The sequence below is a fragment of the Adiantum capillus-veneris genome, chromosome 13 (genome assembly GCF_014529385.1).
Source record: "Adiantum capillus-veneris isolate H3 chromosome 13, ASM1452938v2, whole genome shotgun sequence".
Taxonomy (NCBI): Eukaryota; Viridiplantae; Streptophyta; class Polypodiopsida; order Polypodiales; family Pteridaceae; genus Adiantum; species Adiantum capillus-veneris.
In genome coordinates, this window is record NC_140943.1 from 114,106,042 (window position 1) to 114,130,792 (window position 24,751).

General features: G+C 44.0%; 1 protein-coding gene across 2 annotated transcripts in view; it reads left to right on the top strand.

The window, feature by feature from the left end:
- The first annotated feature begins 14,101 nt into the window (after positions 1 to 14,101).
- Positions 14,102 to 24,751, top strand: part of LOC147444684 (uncharacterized) — a 37,973-nt gene continuing 27,323 nt past the window's right edge. Inside the window, exons 1-7 of one of the 2 annotated variants that reach the window (XM_086527222.1) lie at positions 14,102 to 14,334; positions 16,466 to 16,596; positions 16,675 to 16,752; positions 17,214 to 17,258; positions 17,342 to 17,386; positions 17,457 to 17,508; positions 17,587 to 17,683. In XM_086527222.1, the coding sequence (XP_086383348.1) occupies positions 14,223 to 14,334; positions 16,466 to 16,596; positions 16,675 to 16,752; positions 17,214 to 17,258; positions 17,342 to 17,386; positions 17,457 to 17,508; positions 17,587 to 17,683 (560 nt within the window). In that variant the 5' untranslated portion in view covers positions 14,102 to 14,222. The remainder of the gene's footprint in view (positions 14,335 to 16,465; positions 16,597 to 16,674; positions 16,753 to 17,213; positions 17,259 to 17,341; positions 17,387 to 17,456; positions 17,509 to 17,586; positions 17,684 to 24,751) is intronic. The other variant, XM_086527223.1, reaches the window with a different exon arrangement.

Consider the following 24,751-nt stretch of genomic DNA (forward strand, 5'->3'; position numbering starts at 1 on the left):
AAATGCGCAAAGCTCTCTGAGGGAAGTCCTTTTGTAAGTAGATCAGCAGGATTTTCTGTGGTGTGAACTTTGACAAGCTGAAGTTGCTTATCCTCGAGCATTTCCCAGATGAAATGATACTTCACATCCACATGCTTTGTCTTTGAGTGATAAACTGGATTGCGAGCCAATTGTATAGCACTTTGACTATCACAATATAACACATGCATCTCTTCTTTGATTCCCAAGTCTGTTACTAGTCGATTAAGCCAAATTGATTCTTTGCATGCCTCTGATGCTGCAACATATTCAGCCTCTGTAGTAGACTGAGTAACACAATCTTGTAATCTAGAACGCCATGATACTGCTCCACCAGCCAATGTAAAGACATACCCTGACGTAGACCTTCGGTTGTCTAAGTCACCTACATAATCTGAGTCTGTAAAACCCTTTACACTTAGCTCCTGACTCCCATAGCATATACGCATACTCTTTGTAGCTTTCAGGTATCTCAATATTCCTTTCACTGCCTCCCAATGTTTCTTGCCTGGGTTTGACATGTATCGACTTACTACTCCCACTGCAAATGCAATGTCTGGGCGAGTAGCAATCATTGCATACATCAAACTACCCACTGCAGACGCATATGGAATCTTATCCATTTCAGCCTGTTCTTCCTCAGACACAGGACAATCTTGTTTGCTAAGTTTCACATATGGTGGCAATGGAACACTCAGTGCCTTTCCCTTCTCCATATTGAAACGTTGCAAAACCATGTCAATATACTCTGTTTGAGATAACCAAATCAACTTCTTTGATCTGTCTCTCTCAATGCGCATACCAAGTATATGACTTGCCTCACCCATGTCTTTCATGTCAAACGATTTTGCCATCTTTGACTTCAAAGCTGAAATTTCTTCCAAGTGCTTGCCAACAATCAACATGTCATCCACATACAAAATAAGGATCAGCCAACTGCCATCCTTAGCCTTCTTTGCATATAGACAGTGATCGAACTCACTACGTTTGTAGCCTTGAGAAAGCATAAACTTGTGGAATTTATGGTACCATGCCCTCGGTGATTGTTTTAAGACATAAAGACTCTTTAACAACTGGCATACCCAATCTTCCTTGCCTTTCTCAACAAACCCTTCTGGCTGCTGCATGTAAATTTCCACATCTAAATCACCATGCAAGAACGTTGTCTTGACATCCATTTGGTGCAACACCAAATCTAATATGGCAACCAATGCAAGAAAGCATCTCAATGTAGTCATCTTGACCACCGGAGAGAAGACTTCATCGAAGTCAATGCCTTGTTCTTGCTTAAAGCCCTTGGCAACAAGCCTTGCTTTGTACTTTGGCTGACTATCATGAGCGGTGATCTTATACCTGTAAACCCATTTACAAGGTAGAGCCTTTTTGCCCTGTGGTAATTTAACTAGCTTCCATGTCTTGTTTTTATGCAGAGCTGTCATCTCTGACTGCATGGCCAATTGCCAATTCCCGGAGTCCTTCATTTGCACTGCTTCCTTGTAACATGAAGGCTCATTGCAATCAGTCAACATGACATAGTTCATAGATGGAACAAACCTATCAGGAGGTCGCGTGACACGTCCAGATCTACGCACTATAGGTGGCTCAGGCTCAGCCACAACCTGTGGTTCCAATCTATCCTGTCCTTGCTCCTCTTGAGCCCTGACATTTTGTCTTGCACGTGGAGGTCCATCTTCTTGGAAGACAACTCTTCTAATCTCCTCAACCCTGTCTGGTTTAGAATGATATTTGGATTCATTAAAGTGAACATCATTGTTGCGGACAACCTTTCTGGATTCGGGATCCCAAAGTCTGTACCCCATCTCACCAGAATTACCATAGCCTAGAAAGATGCACTTTCTACTCTTTGGCTCAAGTTTGTTCCTAAATTCCTTTGGAACGTGAGTATATGCCTCACAGCCAAAGACTCTGAGATGCTTGTATGAGGGCATTTTGCCTGACAATACCATCTCTGGCACTGAATCCTTCTGCAAAACCTTGCTAGGATATCTATTTACAAGATGAACAGCTGTTGATACAGCTTCAGTCCAAAACCCATTTGGCAGCTGTGCATTAGACAACATACTTTTGACCTTCTCGTGTATGGTCCTATTCATCCTCTCAGCAACACCATTTTGAGGAGGATTGTAAGGAGCAATAAGTTCACGTTTTATACCTTTTGACTCACAAAAGTCCTGAAAGGCCTTTGAAACATACTCTCCACCATTGTCAGTGCGTAAGCATTTAAGCTTCTTGCCACTCTGATTCTCCACAAGTGTCACAAACATTTTCAAAACACTAAACGCTTCATCCTTGTGCTTGAGAAAGTAAGCCCATACTTTCCTCGAGTAATCATCTATAAATGTCATAAAGTAAGAAGCTCCCCCTAGAGATAGGTTAGGCATAGGTCCACACAAATCACTATGAACAAGTGCCAACTGTGTATCTCTTCTACTGCTTCTATGCTTATGTGGCTGCTGTGTTTGCTTACCATACAACCAATGTTCACAGAATTCAAAATCATTAAATGAAAAGCCAAGCAAATAACCAGAACGAGACAAGATTTCCATTCCCTTCTTGGACATATGTCCTAACCGGCTATGCCACAAAGAAACGTTCGGCTGCTCGGTTACATTGATTACATTTTTAGAGACATTTGATACATAAATCATGTAAAGTCCTCCAAACTTTACTCCATGTGCTACTATCATAGAACCCTTGGATATCTTCCACATGTTCTGTCCAAAAGTGGTGACGTAGCCAGCATCATCAAGTAAACCTGTGTTGATCAAGCTCTTTGTAATTGCGAGAACATGTCTCACATTCTTCAGCATGAAAGAAGAGCCATTCTGAAACTTCAATTGAACATCTCCAACACCTAAGATCTCACATGTCTGCCCATTGCCTAGCCGAACATGATCTTTAGTGGTCACATAAGAGGTAAACCACTCCTTGTTTGGAGATACATGAAGTGATGCCCCTGAGTCTATAATCCAGTCACTCAGTGCATTTCCATCAGATGTTGTAAGAAGAGCTGAGTCCATTGTATTCTTCAAGAAGTAGATGTCTCTTGACACTAGACTGTCATCCTCTGCAACAGTGTTTGTCACATTTATTTCTTGAATCTTCACTGAGGAATTGTTCTTCTCACCATGGTCTTCAGCTTTCTTTTTGCCTTTTTCTGCTTTCCATTCTCTGCAGTCTCTTTTCATGTGACCCTTCTTGCCACAATGGTAGCATTCTATGTCACTCTTGCCTTTAGCACTGCGGGACTTGCTACGAGACTGATTCCTCTTTCCACCTTTGTACTTTTCTTTGGTCCTTCCCCTGACAATTAAGGCTGTTCCTTTGCCTTTGTCCATTGTCTTTCTATTGGTTTCTTCAGTAAGCAGACTTCCTTCTACACCTGCTATGTTCAAACCATCTGGAGGTGCAGAATTACTCAAAGCTGTGCGAAAAGTGTCCCAACTTTTTGGCAATGTGATCAACAGGAACATAGCTCTAACAGGTTCATCAAACTTGACACCTTGAGCTGACAACTGACTGTAGATTGTGTTGAATTCATTCAGATGATTGGACATAGGTGTCCCTTCTTTCATCTTCAAGTCAACAAGCTTCTTAAGCCAGTATACTTGTGAAGCTGCACTCTGCTTCTCATAAAGATCACTCAGCTTTAACCATGCTTGATAAGCCGACATCTCATCTGCTACATTGAAGTAAACGCTTTCTGCCAAAGTCAACATAATGGTAGAAAGTGCCAATTCATCCATTTCGCTCCATTCATCTTCGTCCATATCTTCTGGTTTTATCCCTTTGAGCTTTATAGGTTTTATCTGCTTCTTTTGTACCAACACATGCCAAATCTGCTTCTTCCACAATGGGAAATTGGTTCCATCCAGCTTCTTGATATTGTAAAGAGCAGTGTCCTGTGATCCAGCCATAGCTACGCTTCACAGTAGTTTACTTTCCTGGGAAAAATTCGGCAGAGTTTCCCCTGTAAACTGACCTCTGAACCAATATCAACCTGTCAAATGAACCAAGAAAGCTTCAGATTCTTCAGAAATTTTGGCAGAGTCTCCTTTGTAAAATGGCTCTGGTGTACTAAAAAACAGACCAAAAAACAGCTCAAAAAACCAATGTCTCTCTGACACTGTAAGCTGTGGGTAAACCTGTCCTGCACCTGTACTGTCTCTGACTGTCCTGTCACTGTCCTGTAAGCATAGATTGTGACAATGCCTCAACGGCAGTAAAGCAAAGATGCAATCCCAACTGTCTTACTCACAGTCAATACATCCTAGCTGCCTATCTAAGGGTGCTCGAGGGATCGCTCCAAGACCTGTACCACCGAAAGGATCTCAACATTCGAGAATCCCCCAGCTCAATAAAACCTCACTCGACCCTTAACAAAGGCTGCAGTAAATCTGACAGTACATAAACTTCCCACAAAGTCATACATCCACAAATTTCCCACTGTATGTTGTAACCGCTGCGGCGGTTGTTTGCTGCGTGACTCACAGCCATCAAACCCTCAACAGACATACATCATCTCTGACAATACATCCCATGTGGAAGTACCTGCAATGTCAGGATGAAATCTGGAATATCAAGCAGCAAACACAAGCTACCTGATGAACTAGTGGATGTCGCCTACAGTCTGTGTGTAGATGCGCTCGTGTCGTATGTGACACGCCTCCAAGAACTGTGAGCCGTCCTTCGATGTGTAGACAACCACAAATCAACACTCTGGGAGTGTCGATATCCTCAGCACCTGCAGTCGTAGGCCGAAAGCCCCAAATTTGCAGAGTCGGATCTGCACCCGCTGAGACCACGTAGTCGAAAATGGCCTGCGCAGACCTTTGTCGAAGCCGAACGGTGGCCGAGATGACCTCAGAATGAAATTCTGAGAACACCGAACGCTTTGGGCCTTCCCACAGGATTTGTGGCCGTGCCTTCGCCTGTCGAATTTCACTCCAATCTGAGCTGGTGACTCTAGCCTCCTGCAGTGCTGCCCCGAGCCTCGATCTAAGCTCTAATACCAGTTGAAGGAGTACGAGCGGAAGTGCGACGCGAGAGAGAGAGTGCGAGAAGAAGAGCACGACGATATGGTGAACTCGCTCTACTGTAATGTGTAGAGCATAGTGAGTTCTTATTAGGTTTTTACAAAAGAATATGTGTACATACCTGGCGGCCCGCCCACTTACCTGGGCAACCACATTGGGCTTTATACCCCAACAATAAGAGCTTGGATGTTGTGGTTGTGGAGCATAGGTTGCTGAAACAATGGGAGGGGTAGGAACTATATGAGTACGAGGACCTATAGGTGCATATGACTGGTACACACTTGTAGGTACTGTTGCAGGCATTGAGCTACCATATAGTGGTGCTTTACTAACAAAAGAGGTCCATCGTGTGTTTCTTGGCATGCCCATCACTGGGGTAGGCATGGTAGCCATGGTATCATCAAGGGAAAGATGAGCTAGACTTAGAAAGGTAAAGCTATCACTTGTGGGCTCAGATTGCACAAGACCCCTGGCGAAACAACACATGGAGGATCCATCGGACTTACCAAGGGAGTCTCCATTTGCGATAGGGTTGGTTGTTTAGCCTTCCATGTATCCAAGAATCTCATGAGACCCGCTGAAGGCATGTGGATCCCCTTGTTTTGTCTCTCTAGCTCAATAACCCTATGGATGACTTCACAAACTCTTTGTTGTTGATCCTCTACACTAGTAGCATCCGTTGTGGATTGTAGGACATCTAACCAACCCACATGATAGGTGTGACCTGTGTATAGGTCAGTTAAAGTATCCGTTTGTAGTTCATACTCCTAGTTTTTGTTTAGGAGCGCTCCATCTAGGAATGAGGTGCTAGGGGTGTCCTTTGAACTAGATGCAATGTGGCTCTCTATAGGTTGACCTTGAGTGGTCACTAATTCAAGAGCACTTGATTGCTCGCCTAGCATGGATGTTGACATAGGGGCTTTCGCTTTTAACTCTCTCCTTTGCTTTGCCCTATGTAAGCTCTCGATTTCCTTTTCCCTAGCCGCAATGATACCGCTCAACCTCTTGCACTTCGGCAAGGCTTCTCCCATCAGGTAGTATAACCTCGAAGGGGAATAGCTCTGAAGAATTAGGGGGTGCAATGAATAGAGTATTCACATGCACACTCTCTAGGAGCATGGGGTCTACGTTGGTCATGAATGGCGATGTAAATTACCCACCCCACTCATTTACATCATTAGCCCCATGTTCGGAGCGAGTGGCTCTACTAAAGGTTTCCTTCAAGCGGCAAGCATGCTCGGCCCAGACCGTGGGCCCATGGCATGCATGCCTGGGCGTGAGCTATCAGGATTAGGCATCGGGTAATCCTCCATGACGTCGTAGTCAGAGGAAGAGTCACTAGATGCAATATGTGGGTCCTGAGTGGTACTACCTTGGGTTCCCGCTAAGGGCCTAGAGCCTAAGGTAGAGGGATAATGAGTGCCCACGTAAACGGAGACTCTCGATGTACTCGTCCTCTAGCACACGACCAGAGCGTAGGTGCATGTGACCTTGACACTCTAGAGGTGTCGGTGAGTCCCCATGAAGGCCGCTCACCTAGTTTTTTAGGTGTTTACAACCCTTTTTTTTTGGTATTTTTGGTCCCTTTTTTTTAACCGAGCCACGGAATATGGCGTGTGATAGCTCAAAACTAGCATCTTGGCTAGAGGTACGTGCCGTGCTTTACAGCCTCCGATTCGATTACGTACAGCCCTCGAAATCCTAAAACTAATCTTTTCCTAGGTGGGGAGAGGGCTATAATTAGTAAGTCCAAAGGGTGAGTGTGAAGGGGATGGTGGAGGACTTGAGGAGCTTGTCCCACATACCTTCTCTTCACTTGAGATCCTAGTCTTTATATATAAGGTAGTGTGAGTAGTATATCATAAGACTGAGGATTGAGGCCTGGGCCTGGGCTTAGATCCCGATTCCGGTCCCTTCCTTTTAGAACAAATTTTTTAATTTTTTATTTTCAAATTTCTTTTTAGTTCCAAATATACCCGAGTGTTTTTTTTCGCTTTTTTTTTCCCAAAAAAAAACTTTTGTGAGGATAATGTGGCCGCATGGGCGCCGACCTCCCACACACACACATCACCTCCTATGAACTCTGTCTACCCTCTTTTCAACTAACACAGCGAAATACAACTAATTAACGTTAACTACCTCTGGTAACACTCTGTCAAACACTAACTACCTCTGGTAACACTCTGTCAAACACGGTACTCTGCATGCTCATAGACAGTTAATACAACACAACAAAACACAGAAAAAAGATGGAAGAATGTCTTCTCGAGGTAGCACTGAGTGCTCCTTGAGCTTAATGCAAAGCTTTCCCTGGAAGCGGCGGCAAAAATGTATGCTTTGATATACGTGTCGAAGGCTAGGGACTTGCCTGTGCACCGTGTCAAGCCTCGAAAGGCTGCAAACACACAACTAGAGAGTCCTAGAAGCTCAAAGAAACAATGGTGTGTCACTCACCGCTCAATACTTTTGTTGTGAAGGATCCTGTGCTACGAAGAAGAAGGAGCTGCTGCTAATGCCGTGCTCAACTGCCTCACCATCGCCGATGCCGCCGCAATGCTCGATCACTCTCTCTCTCTCTCTCTCTCTCTCTCTCTCTCACACACACACACACACACACACACACACACACACACATACGTGAGCATACGAGGGAGAAGGAGACAGAGATGGAGCAAGAGCACTTCTTAGCTTACACCTTACAGAATCCAGATTTTAGGTCAAAATAGACCTTTTATAAGAGTTTGGCCCTTTTACACATGGGCGTCCACACTGGCGATCAAGTAAAAATAGTATCAAATGAAATATGTGGTGCACCTCTCATCGACGATCACCTACACACTTATAGGACCGACAAGCCCGATCCCGACTCAAAAAAATGTGATATCCGTGGATGTTTACTGGGCCGACGCCCATTTGCCAAGATCAACACCAAGCAATAGGGGACGTTAGTCACCAAGCCTCCTATTCACTCGGTGCGGACTCCACTGTCGCATGTAATGTCTTTAACACCATGGTCAACACCAAGCGATAGGGAGCTTTGGGCAGTCCCCAAGCTTCCTATTTGCCTAGTATTGACTCCTCTACATGAATTGTAATCACATCACCAAAAGAGTCTCCATCGTCGGTGACACCAAGGTCAAAACCAAGCGATAAGGAGCGTTGGTCAGTCCCCAAGCTTCCTATTCGCTCATTATTGACTCCACTATTTACCAGGTCTTTATTATTGCTGCTTGTAATGGCTTTAACACCAAGGCCAACACCAAGCGATAGGGAGCGTTGGGTAGTCCCCAAGCTTCCTATTCGCCCAGTATTGACTCCACTCTATGGCTTGTCAGTTAAAATTCATGCATCACAAGCATAACATAATCCTTTGTAAAAGCACTAACCATCCCCAGCCTCAGTCCCAAGGCCTCAAACACCTTCAACGAGGGTAGGAAAGAGCAAGAAGAAGCATGTATAGGAGAAAGAAATATTTCCTCACTTATCATCACTCTTCTTGCTTAGCATAACATAATAGCATAGTAATGAAGATGAAGAAGATGGCAAGCTTAAGCATTGAAGCATGGCTCTTGGTCGAATTTGCATTTCATAGCCAAGAGTGCTCGTGTAGGTTCTCAACTTCTCACCAAGCTTGGAGAAGGAGATGGAGCTCTTGCACTTTCCAACTCACACAATGAGAGAGAGAGAGAGAGAGAGAGAGAGAGAGAGAGAGAGAGAGAGAGAGAGAGAGAGTACAACCCCCAAGCTAGCCCCCTCCTTGCTTTGGTCGACCCCCTCTTCTAGCTCATGGTGGAAGCTCATTGGACCCCTTCAAGCCTGGACAATCACATGCATAGTGCATATCAAGCAAGCATGCTAGCCTTGGGACAAGTGTCCCCATTTCCCCTTTGAGAGAGAGGACTTGATAAATGCATACACAATTAATTAAATTAGCTAAATTATCATTGGACCCTTGAGAGGCCAACCAATAGGCTTTAGGCACGCTTGAGGTTAACATAAAGAGGAAGTTGACAAGTGTCCTTGTTACTTATTTAGACAATGCTTGACTTGTGTGAGGGTGTGTGTGTGTTCTCTCTCTAGCTCCTACAATGAGGGCTCACCTCCCCTTGAGTAGGGATCATATTGGAACACCTTGAATCCTTCAAGCTTGGGGAAGGTTCTCACCTCAAGCTCAGCCTTAGCACCTCAAGCACCTTAGTCAGCAAGCATGACAAGCACCTCAATCTTGGGCCGGGTTCCCACCTCAAGTACAACCCTAGCTTGCCTAAGGTCAACGGACTTTTAACATTAACCTTTAGAGGTCTTTAATGAAGCTAACCCTAAGGTCTTTAAGCTCCCTTAGGTAGCCTTGCTCTTTTGACAGACCCTCTCTCGTTTGGACCCTTTTTAACCTTGGCCCCGTGTTGAGATAGATCCATAAGCACATGTCTATATTCTCACCCTTTTTTTCCGTTTATTCTCCCACATTAAATGATCAGTTTAATATGAAAGAATCATTTGGGTTGGTTAGATATTAGCTTTTATGACAATTGTCACACTCAGTCATGCAGGTGAAGATCACCAAAGCAACGCATGCGGGCATTGATATCCTTGCACATTTATTCAATGATGTGGCCACCCTTTTCTTTGAATCGTCATGCTTAGTCATGCAAGTGAAGATCTAGAAAAGGGCTTCACATTGGACCCTTGAGTAGGGATCATGTTGGAACACCTTGAATCCTTCAAGCTTGGGGAAGGTTCTCACCTCAAGCTCAGCCCTAGCACCTCAAGCACCTTAATCAGCAAGCACGACAAGCACCTCAATCTTGGGCCGGGTTCCCACCTTAAGTACAACCCTAGCTTTTGCCTAAGGTCAAAGGAATTTTAACATTAACCTTTAGAGGTCTTTAATGAAGCTAACCCTAAGGTATTTAAGCTCCCTTAAGCAGCCTTGCTCTTTTGACAGACCCTCTCTCATTTGACCCTTTTAACCTTGGCCCCGTGTTAAGATAGATCCATAAGCACATGTCTATATTCTCACCCTTTTTTTTTTGTTTATTCTCCCACATTAAATGATCAGTTTAATATGAAAGAATCATTTGGGTTGGTTAGATATTAGCTTTTATGACAATCGTCACACTCAGTCATGCAGGTGAAGATCACCAAAGCAACGCATGCGGGCATTGATATCCTTGCGCATTTATTCAATGATGTGGCCACCCTTTTCTTTGAATTGTCACGCTTAGTCATGCAAGTGAAGATCTAGAAAAGGGCTTCTGGAGTAGGACAAAGCATGTCAAACCTATCATCTTGGTCATGATGTGAATCTCTGCTCTTGAGATCCTTACTTAACAAAGAGGTGATGTAGATGATATACTCATTAGCACCATAAATCACATCTTCCACCTTGATCTTGGCCTGACTAGCCTCTCGCAAGGACTTGATAACTTTGCCAAATTTGGCAACTGGGTAGACAACACGATACTCAATCTCTAAAGAAGAAGAGAGTAGATAACTTGCACTGGATGCCCATGCCGGGCCAAGGCCAAGTGAGCCCCCTTGTGCGATTCTGTAAGAAGCTAGCCGAACAAAAGAGCTTCACCATAAACCTCGTCCACATTATGGGCACCTACTTCAATTTTCAGTGGTAGGAACATGAAGACAAGCAGAAAGATGGAGAATATGAGGGCATTATGAGGCTTGATATATTGCCTCCAAGGGTGTGCCCAACATTGGCGGCAACTTCCAGCGGTCTTCGTTGGAGTCTCCAACGTGCGCACACACACACACACACACACACACACACACACAGAGAGAGAGAGAGAGAGAGAGAGAGCGAGAGAGAGAGAGAGAGAGAGAGAGAGAGAGAGAGAGAGAGAGAGAGAGAGAGAGAGAGCTCCTTTGAAGACAGCCGATTGCGTTTGGAAATTGCACTCTCCTCTTTAGCACTATGTTCATTGGCTTTAGAGTTTCCTCCACCATCTACTTATCTGCACAACATGCCCTATGCTAACCATGAGCGTGGTGAAGGTGCTGCCAAAGTGCTCAAAACCACTACACTTGCCCGTCTAATTTGGACAGGTCCAACACTTGTCACCTCTTTGAGACATCAGCTACATTTTCAAAAGAAGATAGTTGCTACTGATTGAGAACTTTGTAGTTTATACAATGGCTCATGGGGCAGGAACATGCTTCACTAGGTTTCACTAGGGCTTTTGGACTGAGAACTCATCGCTACAATAAACACCACATTGTCTATGACGTACAATATAAAGTTACTCCTCTTGAAGGTAAATCAATATCCTGTATCTTTTGTATATGTGTTGACTCCTGTTTTGTGTCTTACATATATTCACAACAATGGATGTTTCAACTCCACAAGCACGACTCTAGCTCGACAACATTGCAAGGTCCGTTATTTGTATCCGATTTCCTATGTCTATACATTTGCTTGGCGCAACACATAAATGCTACGGGGCAAGGCACGACTTTCGTTTCTTATAATTTTTGGAGAGACCACAGTGCCAACTCTCCACCATACTTTTCTATGGCACTTTTGCATGACATGTACTTTATGTTTGGTATTTTCACTTTCTACCTAATTGCAAAACAAAATGTTTAACCATTCACATTGCTTTTATGTAGCTTGATTAAAACATTGTCCTCCTGCTTGCACAATTGGACGACGCATGCACACGATTATCAGGTCGCTAGTGCATTTCAATTTTTAGTTCGTTGATGCTTGCTTTATTTTTGAGTTTGTCAATGCTTCCTTAAGTTTAGTTTAGCCACATGTTTCCTCACTAATGCATGCTCAATCTTGATCATTGAATCTATATACCAAATAGACACGCACTTCTTTTCTCAGAATTCGGTAGTTCAAGTTATGTATTACAATACTCAATGCACTCTGCACATGTTTACTTTATTCCTAGGTGGTTGTGATGTGAATCTACGTACGCCCTTGTTTGGCAATGCATCTTATATATTGCAATCCAACATTCTCCTTAGCATAACCATTATGTAGCATGAGGACAACCTTTATCTTAGTGTTTTTCTCCTCAAATATGTTTTGCACTAGGTTGTGTGATAGAGAGAGAGAGAGAGAGAGAGAGAGAGAGAGAGAGAGAGAGAAGGGGGGGGGAAGAGAAAAAAGATCGCTCCACAAAAACTTTTGTTGGAGCAAGTTTTTTTTCAAGATTTGGTCAGTTGAGCAATATGTGGAAAAAGCTCACTCCAAAGCTTGCTCCAAACCAATCCCCAATTGTCTCCACAACGGCGTATTGTGGTAGTATCCACAACAGAATGTACATAGGTCGTCAAAGCACTACAAAATGTAGTGTATGCGCTTACACAAGCACCAACAAGTATGCAAGCAAAACAGATCAAAAGAGCTCATAGCATAGTGCTCATGCTACCATACACATAATCAAAACACATAGAACTCCCACTAGAACTAAATGATGCAAAAGCCTATATCCAATTGCTACAACCCATGTGAGTGTAAGAGAGCTGCAACTTGTAGATATAGAGATAACTATCCTAAGAATAATCCACAAGTGTATATATACATCATGGCCAAAAACGCATATGGCAATCCAAAACTGCTCTCTCAACGCATGGAGAGCATTGTACACCTATGTATGCGAAAAAGTAGCTGTCCTTGACAAGTAAACTCCACCTGTAAAGTCATTGCCAAAATCTACACCTCGGCTCAAATGGAGACCTCAATCAAAACTCCAACGCTAAAACCACCTATGATGCCAATGCAGAGAACTCTGGCTCTGAGCAATGTAGCCCTCAAGCACACCTTGGCACTCTCTCGTTGATGTCAAAGAGCGTGTGTTTGAGACAAAGCATAGGGGTGTCGATACGAAGAATACCTACACGTGTGATATCAATGTCATATTATTATTGTTAGACGTACATAGTCAATGGTGAGGACACGAGGGATGCTGAAGATCAATGGGATGCAAGGAGATTGATTGTCAAAAAATCGAATCGATGTCGTAAGCCAAGAAGCATCGAGAGTCAAGTTGGGAATATTTACATACTCGCTCTACATTAAATACAACCCCCTAAAAGTTGGGAATCTCTCCATCCTCTCTCTCTCTCTCTCTCTCTCTCTCTCTCTTCGTGCCTCCTCTTTGCACCACGCCGTCTCCACCTTGTCATTTTGCTCTCGCACAGTCTCACTTTCACCCAGTCCCTTCCACTTGCCAAAGGCCGTAAAGAGGTAGGGTTAAGGGGCCAATAAAAAACTAGGTTCCTGTCCTAGAACCTATTGGCCCCTATGATTATAACTATTTTTCTCTAGAAGTGTGACGCATTGAAGCTAGTGTTGGATTGGTTAGCATAGGGCAACACTTCATCCTCGTCGTTTGTTCCTGAGTTCGAGCCTCGTTGGCGCACTGGCTCAAATTAAACCCCTTGTTGGCTTCTTATTCATGGTCATTTTTGTTACACATGAAATTTTGTTTGGCGTTGTGCATTCTACGCGTCTCATCGTTCGCGATGTGCCTTCTATCTCTGATAGTCCTTGTGGTAAGCTCTCGAATGAGCCCTCCCAAGCTGAAAACAATGCACCACATCGGCCGCAATTCGTTGCGTCTCTTAAGTGGCCTTAAGTTGGCCCCTTTACCCTAGGGACGCCCTCTACTAAGAGAACACGGGCACACGCGCAGAGAGACAGAGAGAGAGAGAGAGAGAGAGAGAGAGAGAGAGAGAGAGAGAGAGCCCTCTTTGCAACTTGAGCTTCCATCGGCTAGGGCCGAGGGCCAAAAACGAGAGAGAGCATCAGTTAGTCGAAAAGAAGTTGGCCCAATGGGGCTTTAAGCGCACCCTCTAAGGTGAGACATGAGGGTGTGGGTTAGTCGTAAAACTAAATGGCTAAAAAAATAAATAAATTCCCGTCAATTTTAGATTTTTTAGTTTTTGTTTTGTTTTCGGAGTCGGGCGGGCCAAGCCCGGCCGCTCCCCTTATCCACCGTAAAAGTGGACAAGAAGAACGACCAGGACTATGCCCCGAGAAACCGAAGGCAGACGTTAGATTTTTTAGTGTGCACCACAATACCTAACGATCTAAAAGGTTTGCGCCAGGCAGAAGGAAAAGTGACTAGCCCGCTTAACAAGTTGGCAAAGCTTCTCAGATTACACAGACTCACTCTCATGGGCCACGAGGCGTTGGAAGTGCAGGAGCTGCGAGAGCTTGCAGATTTCGAGAGAATTGCTAATGCTGATGGACTCATCTCTATTGGAGGGTTTGGCTCTTTGCTATCAGGTGTGTGAGAGAGAGAGAGAGAGAGAGAGAGGGAGAGAGAGAGAGAGAATATTGCTACTTGGGCTTATCATGCCATGAAGTCATATAAAGAAAGGAAGGACTCTTCTTAACTCTTATTACTTAGAAGCTATTATTACAATATGTGTATGGGATGTGTATAGTGAGAAAGATTGGTGTCCTCTATGCTTTTGGAAAATTCTTGTAGTCTTTGATGATTGCCTTTCCTCTTCTATAAACTGCCCATTTTATGTTCTTCCCTGCTGCTCGGACTTTGGCTAAGCTACTTGCTCTGTTAATGGACTAAGTTTACCATCCTTCTAGTTTATCTTATCCAAGCTGGAACTCATGATGAACTAGAGTCAAATTTGAGGAAAGTATGCTCCACATATGCAATACATTGTCACGCTTATGTCATAGATCCACAACCAAAAGCATGTAGATACGAATACATAAAGTCCATCCGCTTTAGAGCGGGTCCATTGTGACTCATGATACAGACATCCAGCTATTCAAACCATTTGCTCAAAGCAGGAAAAAATAACCTTGTTTATCTGCTCAAGGTGGGATTGTTTCCTTTGCTGGAAATATGTATAAAATAAAATATAAACAAGTACAAAGAAGTCAAACAAGCTCAGAAAAATACCAACCAGATCCAAACAAGTTCAATCAATATCAAACAAGTTTAGACGGTACTTAAACAAGGTTCAAACAAGTCCAAACAAGGTCAGACAAGTTCAGAAAATTGTCAAATAGTGTTTGAGAATAAACAAGTGGATCGATCTGAGATTGAACGAGTGGTCCATCCATTTAGCAAACAGATACTTGTCCTTGTATCCAAAGAAGTGGATACTTGTCTCCCATGCTTCCTAATGCTTGTAAATCCATTTTCCTGGGTTCAAGACAATCCTGCTACACAATCAAGAAACATCAATTAGACATGCTGATTTTTTTTGCAAATGCTTTAATTTGCTGCTAAAACCCTAATCTTTTGAGGTATTCGGAATCAAATTGATCTTCCAATGTGTACTGCTCGTCAAGAGGAGGAACTTTGACTGTTGTATCTCCAATTTCTCAAATATTGTGGAGATTTTTAGAGCTCTTTGAAACTTAGAGAAGTGTCAAAAAACTTCTTTTAGGATTTTCAAAGAAAAAAGGAGATTATAAAGCCATAGACCATTTGGAGAGGATTCTTGAGGGAGGCTTGCACATGCTCCTCCATGCACTTCTGTGTTGGTTGATTGCTGGTTTCACCCCTGTACCCTTGCCTACCATATGTAGCGCTCTCTGAGGGTGAGTCTTTCTGGGCGGGATGTTTTGAGCCAGCTATGTTGGTGCCATGTCATTGGGATCTGAATTTTGGAGTATCAGGATTTTAAATTGTCCGTTGATCATCTCAGCATACATTTTCTTTCTGCTACATGGTCTCGCATTCCTGTTGTGGTAAGGACTTGAAGCTGGGGCTGTGTACATCCTCAGGTTATGTGTAGTCAGATCAGACAATGGGAATTGTCGATTTAGGAGGCCAAGCCACTCTACTGGCTTTCTTTGCTTGTTAGTGATTCAGCCTTCCTTAACGCTTGCGGGTTCCAGAGTCTTCTTTTTTAAGTATGCAATAAAATGGCACACATTTTTGGTCCATTAAAGCAGCTAGCTCAGCCCACATACACGGTTACATGTGGGACTATCTTATTTGTTCCTTTCCTATTCCGGTCACATATGTGAGGCCCTGATTGCCCATTGCAAGTAGATTTGTGCAACACTGTCATTATTGTGGGGCAGCTCACTTGAAATCATTTTGGACACGTAGATGCTGAAGGTGTTTGTCCCTTCAATTGGTTTGGCCCATTTGAAAATGGATTTATTCCTACTCATGATTTTTGCAAAACTGATGTGACTTTGGGACACCTCACTTGAAACTTCATGTTTACTAGGAAAGCGTCAACAACATATGTGGTTTTTGTTACAAAGCAAGTCAATAATCCGGCTCCATGCTGAGCGAAATAAGCTTCAGCTGTGAGAGTGATTCATAAGCTGAAGATGTTCCATCGACTTTCTCCTTTTGCTCAGCAGATTTTATAGCTATTTTGGCATATTGTATGCAATATACTGAGCCAATACTATCTAGCTGCAGAGAGAAGTGCGCGGTATACATTCCCAGATTTGAAAGACTTCAGAGTAGCAAGATTAAATGGATTTCGACGTATTTTTGGGCACACAGCCCCCATTTTCTTCGAACGAGGCATAGCTAACCTTGAAACAAAGGTCAGTGATTTGTTTGGCATGATAATATATGAGATGTTTTCAAAAGGCAACTTGATGTGAAGACTTTGATGTCTGCAGGAAATTTCTAGCCTTAGTGTGGAGCCTTGTTTTGGAGAGTCTATACTGATAACAGTTTTTGAGATTCGTTTAACTGAGGTAATAAGTTACTGAATTTATCTCTATTTCATTGTTATTTTAACTGTTCTTTTTTGTTCAGCCTGAGCCTCTTATATATTTTGCTTCACTTAATAATCTTTTGACTGTGTCTTGTTAATTCCTTTTAAGCTCCATTTTAAAATTCAAGTACAACAGTAACCTTGTGAACTAGCCACATGTTTTGATCTCGTGCTCTGGTGGCGACATATTTCCTTCTGTTTTAAAATTCAAGTACATCAGTAATCTTGTCAACTAGCCACATCCTCGTGCTCTGCTGGCGACTTTTCCGGGTTTTTGTGTTAGCTTTTGATGATGCAACAAGTGTTCGTAAGAAAGGGCTCTTGCTAATGACCTTGTATCAACAACCAACAACAATGCAAGCAGGAACTTCACGTTTGTTGTTTTTGTGGGGATTACCTGAGAGCGGCAGATTTTTACTTGATATGTTTTCTGCTTTGCAGATACCAGATTTTATGGAGAGAGAGCATGAGTTTCGCTATCTTATGGTATATCTTGTAGACAATGGCAATTTAGGCTCGTTAAAAAGGTTCATGGTTCTTGCCATTTATGCCACATAATGGGTGTACAGGTCTCCCCGGAATACCTAGATAAGACTCTTGCTTCTCAGCCAGCGGTAGATGCTCTATCAATTCCCCATCCTTGATTTAACAGCGCAGAGTTTGAATTCTCATTGAATGCTTCAGGTTGTGTGTGCACACTCTAGTGATGAAGAATACTTTGATCATCGCTTAAAGGGTTCGTCCTTTTTTGTGTAATATTTCTTGATTTATTTAGCCTTCAGAACCTGGTCTCATCTTCCTTTTTAACAATTAGGAAGCAAGGATGAATTTTTCAAGCGCTTTGGCCGCCATGGAATCGATAGAGTCTGGCGAGACGACATTTTTCCTTGCCGTCTTTATCTTCGACATTGGTAAGCACTCAAACAAAGTCGACTACTTGTGTAATTTCTTGGGTTTGTTTGGGTATGTTAGGAACGATATTGGGCAGTAGGGGCTGTACATATGTTGTAGGTGACAATGAAGATTGTTGTGAGTGATACACTAACAGTTTGAGAGTCAATATTGTGTATGTTTACTCACAAGCAGGCTGATAGATTTTGTAGGACATACCAACATCTCTTGGCATGACATATCCGGTGTTTTAAATTGTAAATTCGATTTTTCGGATCAAACAGCCTTTACATGTACTGCATACATAAAGGTTTGTATCAATTTCTGATACACAAAACACCACTCAATCTCTGCAATTTCACCAAATTCTCACAAGTGGAGGTAAATCCAAAGTTTACAGCACAAAATTTTACTTCAGTAACGTCCCTAAAGTGTACTACACGCATCAATTTTTCCAAAGCAAAAGCCCCAAAATTTCTCACGTCAATTTTACCGAAATCCACAATTGCAGAAAAAGCCTCAAAATTTCTTTGGCGAATCTGCCCCAACTGCATTAATACACGATCCCAAGAGCAAATATGGGCAAATACTGCAAAATTTTGACAAATTTTGCAAAAGTCCCAAATTTTCTGTGTTCGAACGTGCACAAATGTCAACTAAATTGACTCAGCTAAGTGAAATTTCACTTATACATAAAAGGCCCCAAAATTTTTGAAGTTTTTGTGCACAAAATTTGCAATTTTTGATGTAGGTGTTGCTGTTGTGGAAGAGCAGGTCTGGCTTGACTTGCGTGAGAAGACTCGGTCTGCCTCAGCTCTGCAAGCTACCTGCACACCTTCTTGGATTTGCTGCCTGCTATGTGCGTGAAACCATACCAGTTTGAAGTAACGCAGAGGAAGAGAGCAGGTGGAGCATTGCAGGTGTTGAGCGTTGCAGAGAGAGAGAGAGAGAGAGAGAGAGAGAGAGAGAGAGAGAGAGAGAGAAGAGAAGAAGAAGAAGAGAGTTTTAACGTCGTAGGAAACTATCCCAAGAGACCTTAAAGATCTATCCGACGAGGAGAGTTGAACTCAAGACCTGTTATTCAAGAGGGAAATGGCATAACCAATCTACCACACTTGGGTGATAGAAAGGTTATACCAATCTCCTCTTCTTATTAGCGCGCACACACACCCGAGAAGAAGAGAATTTTAACGTCGTAGGAAACTATCCCAAGAGACCTTAAATTCCGACGAGGAGAGTTGAACTCAAGACCTGTTATTCAAGAGGGAAATGGCATAATCAATCTACCGCACTTGGGTGATAGAAAGGTTATACGAATTTCCTCTTCTTATTAGCGCGCACACACACCCACACACACCCGAGAAGAAGAGAATTTTAACGTCGTAGGAAACTATCCCAAGAGACCTGAAAGATCTATCCAACGAGGAGAGTTTAACTCAAGACCTGTTGTTCAAGAGGGAAATGGCAAGAGAGAGAGAGAGAGAGAGAGAGAGAGAGAGAGAGAGAGAGAGAGAGAGAGAGAGAGAGAGAGAAATGAAATGATATATTAACGTCTACAAGAGGCCAAAATGACCTATGAGACCAACTGATTACAATGATGAGTCTAGTACCAAGTCTGGGTACAAACAAGAAAACTACAAACAAAGAACTGATAGGAGTGCTACCGACTCCTATGGGTGGCTGGTAGGTTGAGCAATGATATCATGCCATAAAGGTACAAAGTGGGGATAAGTGTCACCATGATACAATATAGCAGTAGCATGAAGCCTATCCCGATCGACATTCTGGGTGTCGTGCTAGAATCCTGTGGATCCTCTGCCGCAATCTCCGCCGGTGCTGCGTGGCTCCCCTCCTCAGTCGCGGTCGTCTCGATCTCCCTAACTCTATAGCTCGATCAATGAGAGTACCGCTGATGTGTGTATGGGTGGGGACCGAGCTCTCTGGTGGTGGCGTCCCCTCTGACTCTGTGGTACTCAGACTGAAGAAATCTGAGATGCGTCTCTGGGACTGTCTCTGTCTTTGCCCATTCAATAGAGCGTCTCTATGTCTCTGAATCTCAAGTAGGAATAATCCAAGACATCTTTGATCCTGATATCTCATGACTCTGTCTAATGAGTCAAAACCATCTCTGAATAGACAATGAAAGCGTCCCCGTATCTCATAGTAGACTGTGCAGCGACATATGTAGTGAAACTCTGTCTCTGGCTCTGCATGGCATAACTGACATATCCTACTGTCTGCTGGTATGCCTCTGAATCTACCTGTCTCAATCCCAAGCTGGTGTGAAGATGTGCGAATCTGGCCAATAGCACATCGTAACCTATGAGATAGATGTGTGTCCATGTAACTGGGCCGTGTGACAAATCCGTCTGTCGTGAGTTGAAGAAGATGTTCTCTATAGAAAACCCTCTTCGTACCCAACTCCCGTGATGGTTCTATCCATGTCCTCTTGCTATCAAGCTGGATAAGATCCGGCCGAATGAGTCTAGTAGTCTCCATCCGTGTAAGAGCCAAGGATGGTGCATCAAGAGAATACTGGAAAGGGGGCAGCCTGTCCATGCTGAAACCATGCCTCTGAAACCATGAGTTCATCTGTGCATACCAACATGATGTATCTCCCTGTAATGCCAGTTGTCTGGATGACTCGAGAGCAAGCCTGACATACCTGTCCCTGGTGGTGTCCCATAAGCTGTGTACAAATGATACTGATCTGGTGAGTGCCTTAACCTCCATAGGTGGGGCAGCCAGCTCCGCTCGTATGATGTCATGTGGGACTGAGCCTTGGCTCTAATCAGCCTAGAAATCATAGATATCAGGGGTCTCTCCATATTAGTCCATCCAGCACTGTCAATAGACGGTCCCCAAACCTGAACCGCGTAGTGCATAACTGAAGCGACCAAAGTATCGAAAAGCCAGAGCTTTGTTCGAGGTTCCTGGAACTGAACTTGCGAGCAAATCCTCTCTAAACCACCTAGGGCTGCATAGGCACGAGTCAATCTAGTGTCTGCTGCCACTTTCAGTGTGAACCTCGGTCCACTAAAGACCACCCCAAGATATGTGTATGCATCAGTGTACTCCATACTGTCCTGTCCATATGTGAAAGTAGGTGCTGATCTCCTTACCCACTGTGGCGTGATATTAAATACCATGACCTTGGTTTTACCAAGGTTGACAGACAATCCACTATCCTCTGCAAAACTATGCAATGCGTCCAAATGTCTCTGCATACCCTCTGGCGATTCTGATATCAACACGATATCGTCAGCATACAATAAAAGAGGGATCCATGTCCCTGCAAGCTTAGCACCTCTATCACCTCCTCTGTCAATATAATCAGAGACCCCATCAACATACATACCAAATAAAGTAGAGGACAGTGGGCATCCCTGTTTCACTCCGATGGTGGAATGAACTATGTCGGATATCCCCTCTGATGTGCGTACATGACCCATCACTGAACTGTACAATGCCATGATCCCCCACATCAGCTCTGTGGGTACCCCCAATTCCATAAGCCGGTGCATCAATCTGGCCCTCGGCACTGTGTCAAAGGCTTTGCGAAAATCCACAAAGCTGCAATATATCCGTCTACCATGTGCTCGACCCTCCTCAATGATAGCTCTAAGTGTAAAGACATGATCTAGTGTGGAGAAACCCCTTTTGAAACCAGCCTGCCTAGGTGTTCGTATGCCCATAATCTCTGCCCAACTGCTCAGCCTATGCTCAAGGATGGATGCATATAACCTTGCCAATGTGTGTCCTACCATGATAGTACGGTAATTCCCCGGCACTGTGGGGTCACCTGTCTTGAAGATAGGTACAATAGTAGATAATCTCCAAGACTCAGGGAGACCCTCACACATGACACGGTTGAATAGCCGTGCAAGCATCTCTGCCAACAAATCCCCAGCATGTATAATGTGCTCTGCTACCAAACCCTCATGATCCTGTGCCCGTCTGGTCTTCATCCTGTCAATGGCCTCCTTTACCATCTCAGTGGTAAAGAAGGTGCTCGTAGCCGGACATGGTTGTGGTGGGTCTGGTAATGGTGGTTGTCCAGGTACAGTGTATAAAGATGTTGCATACTGTCCCCATATCTCTGTAGAAGTAATCACTGGTGGGGGAGACTTCTCATGGAATAGACGCCAAGCCTCTCCTGAATCTCTACTAAGGAAGAGCTGATATAAATCTTGCTCCATCTGGACCAAGAAAGCTCGCTTCTTCCGCCGCACTAGTCGTCGTGTAGCAATGCGAGACTGTCTATAGGTGATCACTCCCAATGTAAGGTCCCGCTGTAGCTGAGCTCTCCACTGTCGACACTCCTCATCATACCAGTTGTTCTGAGGCATGTGCCCAGAACGACGTCTCTGCCCAGGCTGAGTGTGTGGATATGCCTCTGTCGCTGCCCCATGTAATGTCACTGTCAGCATAGATGTGATCTCCTCCACTGTGTAAACTGGCTCTGATGTGCATAAAAGCCTACGTATCTCCTCTACATAGACTGAGTCAGTCTCTGGTGTAAAAGTATAGCGTATATGTCCACCACCCCGTGAGGCCTGAGATGTATTATACTCAAAGGAGACTGATAATGTTAAAAGCGCACCTGGCAGCCTGCGTTAGGCTCAACTTGTACCAGCGTTTGCTGCTCCAGAGTTAGCGTTTTCAGCAAGGGCTTCGACGTGTCAACAGACCAGACATCACAGAGGTCTCCCTTCCCTCATCGCCATCTCCTGGAGTCAGCATCCTGCAGTACCCATTCAGTACTCAGCCATCCAGTAGCTTCAACACCAGTTCAGTAGCATCTGCCATCAGCATCAGCATTCATTTAGCGCGTATTGAGCCGAGTATAGCTTTCAGCGAGTATCTTACCTGCAGGGATTTATTTGCAAGGAATTTGGAAACTGCAGAGCTCACAGAAATTGCAAATTGACACATACAGAAAGAAAACATATGCCATGTAGGCTGAATGGGGAAACATATGTATGCATAATGCGGTGCGTATAGGCTGCTCTCTCCTCTCTCTCAGAAAGTGAAACAAATAAGGCAAGACAAATGGTGGCGCACTACATGGTCACAAGCAAGAGGATGACAGCCATTGAAAAGGAGTTGAAAGAATGCAAAGCCCACATGGATGAGTGGAAGAAAGAGAAGAATTTAATTCTCGAATGGAAAAAGAGGGAGGAACAGGCGAGGGAACTAGAACGCAAGGAGTTCCGGGATGAAATTCAAGCTTTAAAAAGTAGCATCTCAGCCCTTCGGGAGGAACTCGACGTAACCAAAGAGGGAAGACGCCTTGAAGATGGGGAAATTCAGCCATCAATGATTGACGAGCTGAATAGTATACGAGCACAAGTCAAAGAAATAAAGGAGGAAGGAGAAATGAAGACCTCATGGGTGGAGGTTCTCTCCAAAACACAAAAGAAAATGGACGAGGCTGAAAAATGGATTGAAGTTGTCAAGAAGGGAAAGGGCAAGGAAATTCCGACTACACCCGACATCATCAACAAAACACTAGAAGAGGAACAACGAAGAAGGGTACGCGCTCTACACGTGAGAGTGACCGGCCTAAAAGATTCAGATAAGGTGGACCAAGAGGTGAAGAGCCTCATGTCCATGATGGGGGTGGAGAAGCCCTCGCACACACAAGCTTGGAGAGTGGGCAAGAAGAGTGAAGGTAATGGGGAGAGTTCAAAAGGACGGGCTCTCATTTTGCGCTTTCCCTCCATTGAAGAAAAGAAAGACTTTTTAAAGAAGAGGCCAACCCTCAAGAAAACAGGTATCTTTTTAGGAGATGATCTTACGCTCTCACAGCTTGCACATATGAGAGAGGTCATGCCAGAGATTATAGCAGCAAGGGAGAAGGGGAAGTTAGCTTTCTACAGAAATGGACGAGTGTGATTACAGAGCACCGCTCTACATGACGGTGCGAGAACTATGGGACCACTCTCAGGATGGCAGTTTGGAACTGTAATGGTTCGTATAGACTTGATGCGGGGGCCTTTGAGGATAGCTTCAGAGACAAAGACATTGTTTTCTACTCAGAGACTCATCAGGCTCCAGGACAGTTGATGCCGCACATATTAGGATACAGATGGGAGACAGCTTGTAGGACATGCACCAGAACTGCACATGGGAATAGAGGATCAGGTGGTGTAGCAGTTCTTTTCAGAGAGGAGCTCCAACCACTATTGCACATAGTTCGGAGAGATGATTAGGCCAGATACTTGTGGGTGAGGCTGAGGGCAGAGACTGGACGTTTCTTGTACATCGCCATATGCTATTTTCCTCCCAGCACTTCAGTATATGCTTCACCCAGAGGACAGTCTCCTTACTCTGTACTTGATGATGATATCTGGGAGTTCTCCAGAGATGGAGACATCATACTCCTGGGGGATTTCAATGCCCGTACAGGCAGCTCACAGACAGTCTTCTATGACACATCAGAGGAGATGCTTAGAGAGCTAGAGCCAGAGGAATTGGGACTTGAGAGATGCTCACACGACAAAGAGCATACAGAGTATGGGAGATACCTTAGAGAGATGACGACTACTCACAGTTTAGCCATACTGAATGGCTTAACGACTTTCCCATTGTCTACAGGTTTTACTTGTTTTCCACATAGACATGGGTCCAGCACTGTAGACTATGTTCTGACACATCCGAGCTTTATCTCTCACATTCAGGATTTCACAGTGGGGCCCAGGCCAGTTGGGATAGGAGAGAGAGAGAGAGAGTACGTTGCAAAGATAGCGTGTACCTCGATAGTACACTAAAAGACTTAAAGAATGTATTTATATGCTTTTAGGGTACATAAGGGTGTGTTCATACCTTGTGTGAGTTGTGGAGTTTATACATGAGGTCAGGGCCTTTACACCCAACAAGAAGCAACTCCGACCATTAACTAGAACTCCCGGCAACAACGAACAAATCTTCGGCAACCTCGTGAAACCCAACCTCAAAGGCCTCGTCTAACACAACGTCAACAAGAAACTGTGTTACAAGAAGGCCGATGCTTCGAATGTTTTCAAATAGGGCATATGTTCAATACATGTCCTCAACGAGCCTCGACGTCTCTAGAGTAGCCTTCC